At 46.3% G+C, this 16,263-nt stretch overlaps 1 protein-coding gene across 1 annotated transcript in view; it reads right to left on the minus strand.

Annotated features, from left to right (window-relative positions):
- Window positions 1-948: 948 nt before the first annotated feature.
- The window catches only part of STK10 (serine/threonine kinase 10), a 121,078-nt gene continuing 105,763 nt past the window's right edge, over window positions 949-16,263 (minus strand). The window contains exons 15-19 of the mRNA XM_063086605.1: window positions 15,064-15,188; window positions 13,823-14,011; window positions 13,126-13,251; window positions 10,642-10,755; window positions 949-1,534 (exon numbers count right to left, since the gene is read on the minus strand). Of these exons, the coding sequence (XP_062942675.1) occupies window positions 1,394-1,534; window positions 10,642-10,755; window positions 13,126-13,251; window positions 13,823-14,011; window positions 15,064-15,188 (695 nt within the window). The 3' untranslated portion in view covers window positions 949-1,393. The remainder of the gene's footprint in view (window positions 1,535-10,641; window positions 10,756-13,125; window positions 13,252-13,822; window positions 14,012-15,063; window positions 15,189-16,263) is intronic.

The raw sequence follows: 16,263 nt of genomic DNA on the forward strand, positions 1-16,263 counted from the left end.
AATAGTACCCAGACTCAGTATGCCCATATGATTCCTTAAAACCATCATCAGTTTTGTTTTTTAAAAGCAGGTATCTTATTGAAGAAGCCATAAATTTTATATCTGTTTCAGTGGAACAGAAATCAAGGTGAAAAAAGGTTTTCTTTGTAAATAAACCACATGCTGGTTCAAGCATTTGCTTTTGTCGGCTTATACACACCCTGCAGTCAGCAGTAACCAACATCTGTGGGAGGCCAACTGAGTAACCCGAAGGCCCAGGAGTCCATCTGAGGTACAGAACCTTTGCCTCTGCCATGTCCCTGGGGGCAGGAAGCATTGTGTTTCTACCTGATGCTTTCTCCTCCTGAAGAGAAGTCCAGTGACTGCCAGCATGGGTCTGAAAATTAAGGTGGGACTCCCTGAGGGAGGGGGGTGGCGCATAGGGCAGAGGGAAACAGCCTTTCCATGTCACCTGCAGACAGGCTGGGCAAGTGTGAGACAGGAGCAGGCTGGGTTGTGAAAGCCTCGTGTGGTGAGGGATTTATCCCTGAACAAGGCTCCTATGTGGGGCCAAAATGAAAGAGACTAGCAGCACAGCCTGTGCCTTCTCTGTGCCTCCGGAGGCAACACTCAGCATGTTCCACACCAGCTGCTCCACCCAGTCCACTCGGTGGCACAGGCTCGGGTGGCAAATGTGTTCCAACTCACCTGGGCACAAGAGGCCAGAGCGCGGAGGCAAGCCTGGATAGTGCCAGAGGGCCAAGCCCTGTGTGTATGCAGGGAGGGGGGACACGAGATGGCATGAAACACTAAGACCAGCAGAATGAACATTTCAGGCTTCGCTCTTCCCCCAGTTCCCTTCCCCATGTAGACACAGCCTTAAGGAGAAAGCAAACTGGGGGAACCAGAGTAATGAGGAAACCTCGAGCAGCTGGCTGCAGGTTGGGCTCTACCAGGAACCGAAATGGCTGTTAGGGGCCTTGATTCTTGTGTGACACTCCAGGGAACGGCTGTAAAAACAATTACGATATGGATGAGCCCATAGTGACTTCATCGGTAGCCCATAGACAGCAGAGATGGTGTTTTGGCAAACAGGAGGGGCCTCAAGGCCACAGAACACCATTCCTCCTGGACCCTAACCCCACCAACAGCCCAAATCACAGCTTGAAGGGATCAGGGGCTCAATGAGAGCAGACATTAGGATTGGGCAATACCTCGCTCTCCACGAGTGAGCATGTCAGAAGTCAGGAAACTGGGGCAGGCCTGTTGGGAACAACTGGTGTGGCACAGGGCAAGGGGCTGGATTCGAGCTAGCACAGAAACAAGCGGGAAGGGGGGTCCTGAGTTACTTGCTCACAAAGAGTGGGAGGTCCCTGGAGGCCTGCCATGCTGTCAGCCACAGCTCAGGTGGCTGTTAAGAAGCGTCTGTAGAGCTGTAGGGAAAGAACTTGGTGGCCTTGCTTGGGGTGGTGGGGCTGGGGCCCTCTGCCTCCTCACTCAGTTTGAAGAACATCTCCTGTTCCCGCTTCTTCTGGTTCAGATCCTCTTCCAGGGCCTACAGGAAAGGGAAGTCAGGTTACGCTCAGTTGGATCCTGTAGGTCACACACGGGTCTCCCACCCACAAGACCCCACTGATGCAGCCTTCTCTGGAAGTTCCAGGCCTCGGTGCTTGGGTAACTAGGTGTTCCCTCTTTCCTTTCCTAGAGCCCCTGCCCCAGAAGAGAAGAACCTCCTCCTCCTTCCTCCTGCCACCTCCACTCAGGGATCCCCTGTGGGCCAAGGGATACAGTTTAGGGAAATGCCAATCTAGAAGGGGTGGGATGGGAGGAGCAGATGCAAATCTCCTGGCAGGAAAACAGCCAAACAAATCAAGAATTACTCAAGTTAGAATATCAAGAGAGATTTAGCAGTGAGGGGAGCAGAGATGTCAGGGTCACTCGATGGTTCTGAACCAGGGCACTGTCTAGCAGAAATCACCCCGGGAAGTGGTGTTGTTTTGTTTTTTTGTTTTTTTTCAAAATACAAGTTCACCTCACCCCCTGAGGTCCTGATTCTTAAAATTTGTGTTGGGACCGGGGGTAACTTTTTTTTTTTTTTTTTTTAAGATGACCAGTAAGGGGATCTTAACCCTTGACTTGGTGTTGTCAGCACCATGCTCTCTGAAGTGAGCTAACTGGCCATCCCTATATAGGGATCCGAACCTGTGGCCTTGGTGTTATCAGCACCACACTCTCCTGAGTGAGCCACAGGCCGGCCCCACTAGGGGTAATTTTGAGGGGAGCTCTAGTTGACAAGCACTGCAGGAGCTTCTCTTGGGCATGTACAAGTTTATCTAGATAAACTGGATACCACCAGAAAGATTTCTTAAGAGCTCTGCAATGATAAGCATTCAATTAAGAAAGGAAGCACAGTATGATGGAAAAAACATGGGCTTGACAGTCAGACAGAATTCAGCTTTATTATTAGCAGCTATGTGTCCTTCGAATGTGACTTTTCTCTAAGCCTGTGTCTGCATCCGTAAAATGGCAATATTGCCACCTACCTAGCAGGTCTGTTGTGAAGATTAAGTTAAAAACAAATGGGTCACAATTACTAAGTACTTCCTATATGTCAGGCATTATGCTGAGTATGTTAAATTTTATTTAATCTTCACCCAGATAATAATATTATCTCTGTCTTACAGAGAAATTGAGGCTCAGAGAGTTTAGATCACTTGCCCAAGGTCACTCAGCTAGCTGGGGGCAGAGACAAGATGGAAGCCTGGGTCTAACTTCAGAGTTCAAGCTCAGAAACACTGTGCTCCCCAATTTCTCAGCCAGATAATGCCTGCAATGGTGGGGCTCAGTAAACGTGGCTTCCTTATTAAGACATGTTTGAACACCAGCTAGATTTCCTTATTTTCACTACAGAAATTACGGAAGTGACTGTTTTCACAGGATTTGACCAGCATTCTATTGTCTCTCTTTTTAAGACTATTCTTTGGTTGCCCTGCAATAGTCTCAAGAGAAAATTTAATGACCAGAACCTCGGCCCCCCACACCCCCAAGCTCTTGATACTTCTTCCATGGTACTAAATTTTAGTGAGTTCCCCCTACCGCTAAGGAAAGATGGGGAAAAAATACTCAATTACAATGCCAATTTTCCAACGTGTTATAGAACATCCATGCAAGGGAAAACAAGGTATTCGAAGTCACGCCTCATTATCTTGGACATACTGATTTGAAATTTATAGTAATTCACACAGATTCCTGGCTCAAGTTCTCCTTTGCTGGATATATTATTATTAAAGTATTTGTGGCAAGCAAACATTATATTTAAGCAAGATACACATAGGACTGTTTAAGCTTTTATAACAGAAGTGCCTATGGGAACCAGCCACATGAATTCAAAGAGTAAAGAGCTGGGTGTGAGGCAATAGGGAGTGGTAGGGACTGTGGCAAACTGAAGAGCACATGATCTGTCTGAAGAGGACAGCTCCAGCTGATGGCTGCCATGTGGTATGATGGGCTCAGTGTTGCCAGACTTCCTGGGTTTTCAAAAGAAACTGGAAATCCAAGCTTTTATGTAAAATTTCCTTATACCTAAAGGTTGGCAACTTTCAAAACTAAATTTAAATTGCAAATTAAATTTGGTTGGCCAATTATAACATGTCTGTAAGCCTATTTAAACCCATAGGCCATCAGTTTGTGACCTCTGCTCTAGGAATACCAATTTAATAATAAAAGCTACCACTTTTTGAGTTTAGTAACTTGGCCAAGGTCTCATAGCTAGTAATGGGGGAGCTAGGACATTATCCCACATCTGTCTGACTCCAAAGCCTGTACTCTTAAGCACAATTCTATTCTGCCAACCATATACATATTCTTCTATATGACCTTCTAAGGCCAGAATCAACAATCTCTTTTCTGTTATATGCAAATAATAGACATTTCTGGCTTTGCAGGCCATATAGTATCTGTTGGAACTATTCAATTGCCATTGTAGTGCAAAATCAGCCATAGATAATATGTAAATAATGAGCATGGCTGTGTCCCAAAACTTTATTTATAAATACAGGTGGTGGGCCAGATTTGGCTCATAGGCAATAGTTTGCTAACACCTGCTTTAAGGAAAGAAATGCCCCAAAAACATTGAACTGCCCAAAAAACCAAGGTCCAGGAGGAAAGAATTGACTTGTCTGAGGCCATGTTCTTTGTTAACAATGACCTAAGTAAAATTTTATTGACCCTATCAGATATTCTGTACCCACCTGAAAGAAAACTGATTTTTTTCTAAAAATGTTCTACAATGTATAATTATCTCTCCTGCCCCCATACAAAGGAGGGAGCTCAAGGTGCTGACTGTAGTTCAAATGTGTAAAAGACCATTTATTCCAGAATGAAAATCATCACCTCTGGGTCACTGTTTCAGCAGCAACACAAGTAGCTAATGATAAAAAAATTCTGCAAAGAATTCTGTAAAGAGGCAGCCCCCACAAGCAAAATCCAGTGCGAGCTCCTCAGCACACACTCATGGTGCCTTTCCTAAGCCTAGGCGCCCATGAAGCAGTTGGAAATATGAGGCAATCACTAGAGGCAATGTGATTTTTCATTTTCAAACTCTCAGAATGTGCCAAGGGTATAGAACCCCCAGGTGAGAGAACCAGGTGAGTACTTATTTCCTGATGCCAAAGTCAACCTATGTCACCAGATGCATTATTGATTTGAGTGTCAAGTATCAAAAGTCCCAGCAGGCCATGATTATAAAAACTGATGAGTGTGGGTTTGTTAACAGGAAGGCCTGGGACCCTGGCCAGCTTCCAGCCAGAGAGCTCCATTAGTACGGGGAGGGAAACCTCAATTCAAGGACTTCCAAGGCCATTATGTAGCTGAGGTGGGCAGCTGCCTCCTGTCCAGACCACACTTACAGCAAGCATAGCTGATGTACAAAGATGGAGCAAACCTCAGGACTTTAGGACGTGGGACACTAGATCAAGGGTAATTAGGGCAGCTTTCTACTCAGAGAGTTTAGGGAAGTGGAAGGATATTAGTGTGTTCTTGGCCTATACTATGCGCTGGTGACTTTTTGCATAACACTGTACAGTACTGATATCTCCACTTTACAAATGACCACACTGAGGCCCTGTGATGATTAATTTTATGTGTCACCTTGGTGAAGCCATGGTACCCAGTTGTTTGGTCAAACACCAGTCTAGATATCACTGTGAAGTATTTTTTGGATGTGTAACATTTAAATCAGTAGACTCTGAGTAAAGCAGATTATCCTCCATAATGTGGGTAGCCTCATCCAATCAGTTGAAGGCCTTAAGAGAAAAGACAGAGGTCCCCTGAGGAAGAGGGACTTCTGCCTTCAGATTGCCTTCAAACTTGAACTGCAACATCAGCTCTTTCAAGGGTCTCTGGCCTGTCTGGCAGAGTTGGTACTTGCCAGCCCTCACAATCATGTGAGTCAATTCCTTAAAATCAATCAATATCTGTATGTTTTTTTGTGTGTGTTCACACGTGTATATTATTTATGTATATACAGATAGTCCCTGCCTTACGAAGTTTTGACTTAGAATTTTTCAACTTTATGATGGTGCAAAAACGATACTCAGAAGAAATTGTATTTCGAGTACTCATATGACCATTCTGTTTTTCACTTTTAGTACAGTATTCAATAAATTACATGAGATATTCAACACTTTATTATGCTGTGATGTTCAGTAGGTTAGGTGTATTAAATGCATTTTCAACTTACAATGGGTTTATCACTATCGTAAGTCAAGGAGCATCTGTACACATACACATACAAACACACACATCCTGTTGGTTCTGTTTCTCTGGAAACTTCCAATACAGGCCCAGAGAGGTAAGATGGCTCTCCCAAGGTCCCAAATCTGGTGACCAGCAAGAACTTCTAAAGAGTACCATCTAGAGAAGAGATGTATGAATTCTCCACATCTCCCTGATAGCATCCTGGTCCAAGCCACCATTATTTCTCACCAAGATTATCACAATAGTTTCCATACTGGTCTCTCTGCTTCCTCCCTGACCCCCTACAGTAGTCAAAGGGATCCTTTTCTTTCTTTCTTTTCTTTTTTTTTTTTTTAATAAAGATGACCGGTAAGGGGATCTTAACCCTTGACTTGATGTTGTCAGCACCACACTCTCCCAAGTGAGCCAACGGGCCATCCCTACACAGGGATCTGAACCTGTGGCCTTGGTGTTATCAGCACCACACTCTCCCAAGTGAACCATGGGCCAGCCCAAAGGAATCCTTTCAAAACATGAGTCAGACCATATTATCCTCTGCTCAGAATCCCCCTGTGGCTCCCATCTCACACAGACTTTACACAGTCCCCTGCTCCCCCTCTGACTTCACCTCCTGTCACCTCCCACCATCACCACCAAACTGCCCCATCCACACTGGCCTCCCATTGCTCCTCAAACATGGCAGATATGCCCTCGCCTTAGGACCTCTGCAGGTGCTCCTCTTTCATGTCCTTCAGATCTCTGTTTGGCTGTCATCACCCTCTCCATGAGGCCTTCCTGTCTGACGCAGCCCTCAGGGCACCCCACGCTGTTTCCCTTCCCTGCTTCTTTGCCTTCACTAGAAGGTCATCTCCCTGAGGGCAGGACTTTGTATGTTTTGTTCTGGTAGCTCCAGTGCCTAAAACAGGGTGGGGCAGTGAGCATGTGCTGAAGAAATATTTGTCCCATGAACACACAAGTGCATGAACAAATGAATGAATGATCAAGCTAATGATGGCAGACAATGGTAATACCATGTGACAGGTATCATGACAGGGACAGGGACAGGGATAGGAGCTGTTGGAGCCCGGAAGAGGCACCCACACTGCCTAAGTTGCGGAAGTCTGAATGCTGAAGACAAACAGCAGTTGAACAAGCCAGGGCTGGAGGTAAGAACTCCTGGCAGAGGGAACAGCCTGGGCAAAGGCCCAGCAGGGAATGAGGAAGCAGGTATGGTGTGGAGATCTATCTGGGTACTGAAATCTGTTCAGAGCACAAGTAGGGGGTGAGACTCACAGGAGACGAGGCAAGAGCAGTTGTTCTCAAAATGTGGTCTGTGGACCCCTAAGGGGCCCCAAACCCTTTGTAGAGTGAGAGGTCAGCAAGGTCAGAACTACTTTCCTACTACTAAGCGTAATTTGCCTTTTCCACTGTTTCAATATTTGCACTAATGGTACGAAAGCAATGGTGAGCAAAACTGGAGGCTGAGAAGGAATTAAAACAATGGCATCAAACTGGATGAATATTTTTTGGCGGGGGGTTGGTACGGGGATCTGAACCCCTGAACTTGGTATTACCAGCACCATGCTCTCCCAAAGGAGCTAACCGGCCAGGCTGGATGAGTATTCTTCATTGCTGTGCACTCATAGTAAAAAAAAAGTTTTTTCAATAAAAAACGCCAATTTCACTCAAGATTACCTTGATGAAGCAACACGAAGGATTCATTTGTTAAATCTTGACCTTCAAGGACATGGCTCTTCAATACTGCACGTGAGGAAATGGGAAATACGTACTACATGCACTTGTGCACACTGCGGGGCTGGTGGCCGTCTGAAGGGGACGTTCCAGGGCCACTGTCTGAGCTATGAGCTGAACTACCCGTTTTTTTTTTTCATGGAACACCATTTTTATTTTAAAAATGACTGATAAACTATGGGTAATTAGTAAACATTTTCTCGAAAATGAACACAGGGAACAATCACTTCAAGGAAAACAACTAATGATATTTATTGCCAATGACAAAATTTGAGTGTTCAAGCAAAAATCAGAATTTTGGAAAACCAGTGTCCACTATCCTGATCTTGACAGCTTCTCCATATTTAAAGACTTTTCTGATGCACTCAGTGGTGATATTAATGGGTATGATTTTTATACTTTATATAAAGAAATATGTCAATATTTGGAAGATCTGCATAAGTTAGTGAACCAATATTTTCTAAGTGACCAGTGTGTGATGTTACAGGATCATGGCTGACGAAAAGTTCCATTCAAAGTGTAAGACAGATCAGGGGATTTTTAACATAACGGGACAAACAGTTCACTGATACAGGTGCCGGTTCCACACTGCAACTAGCCTTTAAGAAAATACCACTTCTTGAGTTTTGGTGTATTATCAAAAAAGAGTATCCATAATTATCTGGAAAGGCTATTAAAATACTCCTCCCTTTTCCAAATGCATATATCTGTGTAAAGCCAGATTTTCTTCATAAACGTCAACCAGAACAACATAACGCAACTGACTGAATAATAAAAATGATATGAGAATCCAGGAGCTTTTTTTTTTGGTGGCTGGCCAGTATGGGGATCCAAACCCTTGACCTTGGTGTTACCAGTACCATGCTCTCCCAAGTGCACTAACTGGCCAGACCTTCCAGTGGTCTTCTTTTAACCAGATTTTAAATAGATTTGACAAATGTAAAACAATACTAATCTTCTCACTAATTTAGTTTGGAAAATGTAGCCATTTTTCATCAAAATGTGTCATTTATGTAAACATGTAATGTATTTTATTCTTATTTGTAAGTGATTAATATTTTCTAAATTCTCAGTTAAAATTTCTAAAATGGTAACTCTCCGTAAATATAACCTACATAAACAAAAGCTCTTTAGGGTTCTTAATAATTTCTAAAGTATCAATAGGTCCTGAAACCAAAAAGCTTGAGAACCACTGGGCTGGAGAGTTAGCCAGGTGGGTGCCACAGGGCCATGGGGACCAGGTGGATGGGATGGGTGGGAGGCAGCAGGAGCAGGTGTAACGAGCCTAGTTAGAAGGGAGTTTGGAGCTGGCCAGTTAGCTCAGTTGGTTAGACCCCAGCCTTATAACACCAAGGTCAAGGGTTCAGATTTCCATACTGGCCAGCTGCCAAAAAAATAAAAATAAAAAGGCAGTTTGGATAAACCAGGTGGGAAGCCATGAGGCCTAATCGGGAGAATTTACACTGAGGAGGGCAAACAGACAGAGCTAAGTGACTGACGTGAGATGGCGAGAGGGTGGGGAAGGATAGGAGAGGATGTCACTCAGGTTGGTTTCTTGGGCATCCAAGAAAATGGAGGTGCCGTTCACCAAGGCACAGAAGACGGGAAGAGAACGGGTTTGTGGGGGAAGATGATGAGTTGTGTTTAGGACATGACATTGTGGGGCTGGTGGGACCTTTGGGTGGAGGAATCTAGGAAATAATTTGAATGTGCTGGACAGAAGGGCAGTCTGGGTGGGAGGTTGAGATTCGTAGGGCATGGCTTGGAGGTTGTGGATAGAGCCGTGGGAGTGAGTGAACTCCGGTAGGAAGAGGCTTCAGAACAGAGGGTTGAGAACTGAGATCTCGGGTCAGAAGTCAACAGATGGGCCAGGAAGGAAGGTGCAGAGGGGCCAGCAACAGAGAAGAAACCCTGTAGAGAGAGGGCCCAGGAGGACAAGACAGGAGAGAGAGGGAGTAATCGATAGTGTTGGCTGCCACTGGGAGGTCAAGACAATAAGTCGTATCCATGGGATTTAGCCATTAGGATGCTGTTATTGACCTCGTCAGGAGCAGTCACACTGGGCCAAGAAATAAATATGAAGTGAAGAAATTGAGACAAGGAGTATGGGTCACTGAAGATGCTTGGCACAGAAGGAGGAGAGAGAGGGGGCAGTAAAGAATGATGCAGGACTGAAGGAGGGCATGTTTTTGAAAGTGAAACTATGGTAGACAGAATTCTAAGAATGACCCATCATGACTCACTCTTGTACAATTCTCCACCCCCTGGCACATGAGTGTGGGGAACCTATGAATATGATGTTAGTCCCTGCAAGGGGGAGACTATCACATGAGCCAAACCTAATCATACAAGTCTTTTAAAAGAGTTTTCTCCAGCTGGTAGCAGAAGGGACAACAGAGATTCACAGAGTGAGAAGGTCTCAATGCACACTTGTTATTTGAAGATGGAGGGGGCCACAGGCCAAGGAATGTGGGTGGCTTCTAGAGCAGAGAGTAGCCCCTGGCTGACAGCCGGCAAGGAAACAGGGACCTCAGACCTCAATCCAAGGAACTGGATTCTGTCAAAACCTGAATGAGCTTGAAAGTAATTCTTCCCCAGAGCCCCCAGATAAGAGCCCAGCCCAGCTGTCACCTTGATTGTAGCCTTGTGAGACCCTTAGTGCAGAACCCCATCAATCCCACCCAGATTTCTGACCTATAGAACTATGAGAGAGCAAATGGGTGTTGGTTTAAGCTTCTAAGTGTGTGGCAATTTGTTATGCAACAACAGAGAACAAATTCAGAAAGTAACCTACCTGGTGATGGATTCTGACTTTTCAGAATAACTTCCTCTGAGAGAAAATCCCCGCAGGCTGGGCAGCCCAGCTGACTCCTACTCACTGCATTGTCCTCTATGGACACCACATGGCAGAAATCCTTCAGTCTGTGAGAGGGACTTAAACAAGGTGTCTGGACCAGTGCAGCAAGGAGGCTGCCAGTCCAGAGGGTGGAAACTACACGACATTCAGCCACAAAGTGTTAGGAAGCTCCTCTCCTCTCAGGATGAAGATCCATTTTATGGATGCCACAAAGCAAGAGTCCACCAAAATAAGGAGACCTAAGATATCCCAGGCAGACCCCGTGGCCTGGCGCGCAGCAGTGCCCACCACTGAGCCCCCCGCCCAGACATGGTTACCTTTTTGCGTGGCCGAAGCTTGTCCCGCCAGTCCTTCAGGGTCTGGTTATGGCTCTCATCCAGGGCCTTCAGCTTCTGGGTCTCGTGCTCTACCAAGAGGTGACACTTTTCATTCTGGAACAAATTTCAGGTACATCAGTGGGCAGAGGCACTGAGGGCTGAGGCACACGCCTTATGCTACAGCCACGAGAGACCCACATTGCTCATTTATAACTTCTTTTTGATTATAAACCCTATTTATACAAAACTCTCTATGTAAATACACATGCACCAAGTGGTGCCTCGAAGAATATTCCAGAATATTAACGTTAATAATTCTTATTATCTCTTTGGTGGGATTTGCAGTAATTTTGCAACTCTCTTCTTTGTGCTTTTTGCATTGTTTGAATTTTTGAAAATGAACATATATCATTTCAGCCAAACAATAAAACTATTAATAATAAATAAATACAGTACATGCCCTAATCCCACCATACAGAAACAACTACTACAAACATTTAGATGTATTTCCTGTCTGGCTCTGTCCTTAGTGTTGTTTAGCTCACCATGTACAGGCAATTCTGAAACCTACCCCCCCCCACACACACTTAACACTATAATGTAAACATTTCTACAAAGAATTCATGTTTTTCATAATCATCATTTTTAATGCCCATGGAATATCCCACAGTATATATTTCAAATTTGCTTAAACATTCTATTTGCAGACACTTAGGTTGCTTCTTACTTTCACTATTATAAATAACACAGTGTTAAACACCTGTGCTACAGACGCAATCATGTCCTCCCTACTCCCAAATTCACGATGAAGCCCTAATCCCCAATGTGATGGTTATTTGGACAGGGGAGAGGGGGCCTCTGGAAGATAATTAGGTTTAGATGAGGTCATAAAGGTGGGGCCTTCATGAAGAGATTAGTGTCCTTATAAGAAGAGACACCAGAAGATAAGACTGGCTATGAGCTGTTGACTGCTGTAGCTGGATTTATTGTATATGTATTAAATTTTTCATAGTAAAAAGTTAAAATAAATATTTTTTAAAATTTTTTAAATAAATAAATAAATAAGAAGAGACACCAGAGAGCTTGCTAGCATGAGTGCTTTCTCTCTCTCTCATACGTGAGGACACAGTGAGAAGATGGTCACCTGCAAGCCAGGAAGGGGGCTGGCCCTCAGCAGAACTCGACCATGCTGGCACCCTGATCTCGGACTCCCAGCCTTCAGGACTGTTAGTAAATAAATTTCTATTGTTTAAGGCACAATGGTATTTTGTTATGGCAGTCCAAGCAGACTAAGATAATCTGTGTGTATAAATATTTATTTATATAAATTATATATGTATAACTTACATATAATATATATTACTTCCTGCATCACATATAATTTCCTCAGGAGAGATCCATGGTCAGGGACGAGGGCCACAGACATGGTTGAGGCTCTGCCAACCTCACTGTTCTCTCTGAAGTAGGTTACCTGCTTTACAAGATCTACCTGGAATCTCTCTCATAAGCAGAAGTGACAAGGCCCTGTTGAGTCCTCGCAGAGAATCAATCTTGTTACAAAGAGTGTATAAAGCAGGTGGAAACTGCCTTTCTCCAGATACCACAACCTTATTGGGTTGGAAAAGTAGAACCCCTTGGGGGATTTTCATTTTGGGTTTCAAGCTCAAGACTTCTGGGAGTTCAGACATTGGTTTAGTTACTCACAGCAGGACTGAGTATCGATGACCTGCAGGAACTGTGCTCGGCACTTTATATGGGTTCTCTCAGTTAATTCTCACAGTGGCCCCATGAGGAAAACAGATGGGAAAGGAAAATGGATGCAGAAGGTGAACGGACTGGCAAAAATTCACACGGTGGCAGAGAGCAGAGTCCCCACCTGGTGGGCTTCAACACTCGTAATGTTTTCTCCATGCCTCCCTGCCTCTCTAGAAATTGCCAGATGGGTCCAATACCCTGAGCAGTTTCCTGAGGTCCACAGAGGTCGGCCTCATCCCTGAGGAAGGACAATTCCTTGCTCCACCACAAGGGGGCTCCAAATACCAGCTCCTGGGGTCAGGACCCTCAGGAATGGGGCAAACTCAGGAGCCAGGAAACTTGAAAGGTCAGGGATTTCCACAGGAAAAATGGTCACAAGGGACACCTTTTCCCAAGACACATGATGACTGAGAAACCCAGCAGCATGCCCATTGGCAGACCCTGGGCAAGGCCCTTTCAGCTTTGTCATCTCATTCACAAATCCTCATCCCAATCCTGCAAAATAGGAACTATCACCCCCACCCCATGCCCATGTTAGGGATTTGAGAACTCCAGCTTGGGAGGGTGATGTGATTTGCCCAACGTCACACAGACCGAGAGCAGCAAGGCAGAATTGGAACCAGTCTGCCCTGGGCTTGATTGACAAGGATCCTTCCCTGCTTGTGGCATCTTTGGCCCCAAGATGACTGCCTTGGGTAAACTGAGAGAGGGGAGCGGCGAGGGTGGTACCTGCAGCTGCTGCAGCTCACTCATGTTGCTTTCGCACTGTGCCATCATGTCCCGCATCTGGTTCTCATGTTTTTGCTGCTGCTGCAGCCGCTCTGACTTCTGCCGCTTCTCCTCCTGCTGGGAGAACTATACCAGAGAAAGGCGGGTGCTTCAGAGACCAGCCCTGCTGCAGTGAGGGCCTGGTTTTGGCAGAGTCCGAGTGCCCGGCACCACTGCAGGCTGTGCCCCCTGTTCTAAGTCCTCGCTCTGAGCTGAGACCCAGCTCTTGCCCTCAAGGAGCACCCCCAGCTGGTGGGGACAGGACATGTGCTAGGACAGCATGTGTACCACACAAGAATCACAGGAGCCCAGGGTCACTGACTCCATGTGCCTGAGCTACATGGGTGACATGTCAATGGAGTCTTGGTGGATGAGGAGTTTACCAGCAGAGGAAGCTGCACAGATGAAAGCATGGGAATGGACAATGAGAAAGTCCACAGCACAATGCCACACTACCTCCTCTGTCCACATTCACTGCGAGGCTAATGTAATGATGCTTCCATGCCATGACCTGTCACCTGCACACTCCTTCCAAGACCCTGTGCTGCATCTTCTATTTTATATTCTCCCAATCATATAAGGTTGGGCCCTGCCAAACCTGGCCCTGGCCCCACTCTGGCACTGGTGCAGCCACAGACCCGTCAGGCCTGGCCCCCACCTGCTTGATCTTCTCACGCTGCTCAGAGGCGCTGCCCCCACCGTTGATGTGCAGGCTCTTCTTGTACATGGCCATGCGCGTCTTGCCCTCGCTCCTCTGGATCTTGGGCAGCCGCGCCTTCTCCTGCTGCTGCCGCACCTTCAGCTGCTCCACCATGCGCTGGTTGTAGCGCTGCATCTGCTCCCGCTCCTGAGGAGGGAGCCCCGCCCGGGCTGAGGTCAGCGGCACTCCGGGCACCGGGTGTGGTCACAGGCCAGAGGCCGCCACCCCCAACTCCGGCGCCCTGGACCTGTGTGGTCCAGAATGCTCAGCGGAGCAAGGCTTATGTTATTTACTTCTGCTGTTAAAAATTTACACGTTTTTTACACTATTCTCACTCTTTAAATTATTAAGAACATTTTGGATTCTTCCCTTCGAAATGCCTTCTCATCTAATCCACAATGGCATACCATCACCAGCTAACATCTCAAAGCAAGATGTACGCTAAAGGGGATATGGCAAATGTAAATTCATATTTTTAAAAATCTTTTTAAATTTAAAATTTTTTCCTTCTCATAACATCTTTTTGTATTTAAACAACTGAGCTAACTAGCAAGCCTACCTGTCTGTATTCCAAAACTCAGCATGGGCATCACCTCCTCCAGGAAGCTTCCCCAGACTTCCTAGCCAGGTTAAGCACCCTTATTCTGAGCTGCACACCCTATGGTGACTTCCATCATTGCATTAAGAGAAGGGATTGGAATTACCCCACAGCTGCTGTACATCCACACAGCACAGGTTTATCTGTCGCTGTCCCTGCCATGGGGTCTGAACTGAGACAGACTGACCACAGAAGCAGACAGTGCTCTGGCCACACAGAGCGGGGGTCCTCAGGTCTGGGGAGTTTAGGGAAGGTTTCCTGACAGAGATGGTGTTTAAGTGGAAACCTAAAAGCATTCTGAGGGAATGCACGGGAAAGAGAGAAATAAAGAGAAATGGAAAGAAAGGGAGGACAAAAAGAGAAAAGAGAAAAAGGAATGAAAGAGACACACACAGCACGGGTGTCAGAGTCAGTGAGGGAGCTGCTTGGGCCATCTTCCCTGCACGTGTTCCCCCATTCCTGGTCCCCTGAGCCAAAGCACGACGTCCTAGGAGAAGCCCCTGGGGCCTCTGTGGCCACACCCCACCCAAGAGGCATCACGGTGCAGCCTCCCAGTTCTTCTGGGCAGCAGACCCCAAACCCTGCACACCAGGAGCTTCACCTTCTCGTGCTTGCGCAGCAGTTCGTGCCGCTGCAGGAAGTACTGGTCTTTGAGCTGCTGCTTCACCAGCTGGTGCCTCTCCTGCAGCTGCTGTTCCTCCATCTCCCACAGCGCCGCCTCCCGGTCTGCGGAGGACATGCCACCCACCCACTGAGGCACTGACAGTGAGACCCGACGGGCCCTCCCCAGTTGTACCCTCTGCCAGGCCTCCTCACGCTGTAGCTGATAGCCAACCTGCTGAGTGCAGAGCAATCACCACGTGCTACCTCATTAGCCATGTTGGCTGACTTGAACCAAGTCCTAGAAACTTCCTTAAAGCCTATGGGACGATAGCTCTTAGCAGTGTGGTATATCAGGAAGTGTTCTGTCAGGAGCCAGAGAAACCAGAGATGTAGGGTGGAGCCCAGGTCCATCATTGGGATTTAGGATGGATAAAAAAACCTCTCCAGGCCTCAGCCTCCACCTCCACTAAATGGGTACAACTATACCACGCACAGAGGAAACATCCTTGGGAGACATTTTTAAGTGCAATCTACACCGCACCTCTGCTTTTCTAATTGGCAGATGGAAGGGGCTCAGATGGAGACTCCCATGAAGAAGACAGAACACCTCGTCACTATTTCCTGCTTTGAAAAAATAGGTGAGACCCTCCTCATCCCCTGCATGTCCCATGCATGCAGGGTTGAGACAGTGGTATCTGGCATTTCATCACTGGAGGTCTATTCATCAACCCTTGTACACAGCAACAGGGCAGGGGAGCGGGTGTCAGATGGAGAATCTGATGTTCTTGGAGACACACAGAAGCTTGGGCTTGCCCACTGAATGTTCAGTTTATTTCGCTGCATTCCTGCTGTGTGAAAAAGAACATCTCTACCTATGGTAAATCATAACAGTGATTTTGGCTTCCAAACAAAAATCAGATCCACAGTCCCACAAATACGGTGGTTCTTATAAACATGATGGGACAGAAAAGAAAATGAGGGATTTTCTGAAACAACTGTGCTCTATTCAGAATATCAAAACATCAAGGACCTCATTTGCTAGTCCACACCTAAGCGGTTTATGTTGCTTAACTGCACTGGCCACCAAAGCCCCAGATGGGGCACCTGTTATATAGAAACAAAGATGGCCCTTCTATATTGGTCCTCTGTTGTTCACTTCTTCACAGCAGGCCTGGACTGTTAGCTCATAAGCCCGGAG

Source organism: Cynocephalus volans, chromosome 2 (genome assembly GCF_027409185.1).
Source record: "Cynocephalus volans isolate mCynVol1 chromosome 2, mCynVol1.pri, whole genome shotgun sequence".
Taxonomy (NCBI): Eukaryota; Metazoa; Chordata; class Mammalia; order Dermoptera; family Cynocephalidae; genus Cynocephalus; species Cynocephalus volans.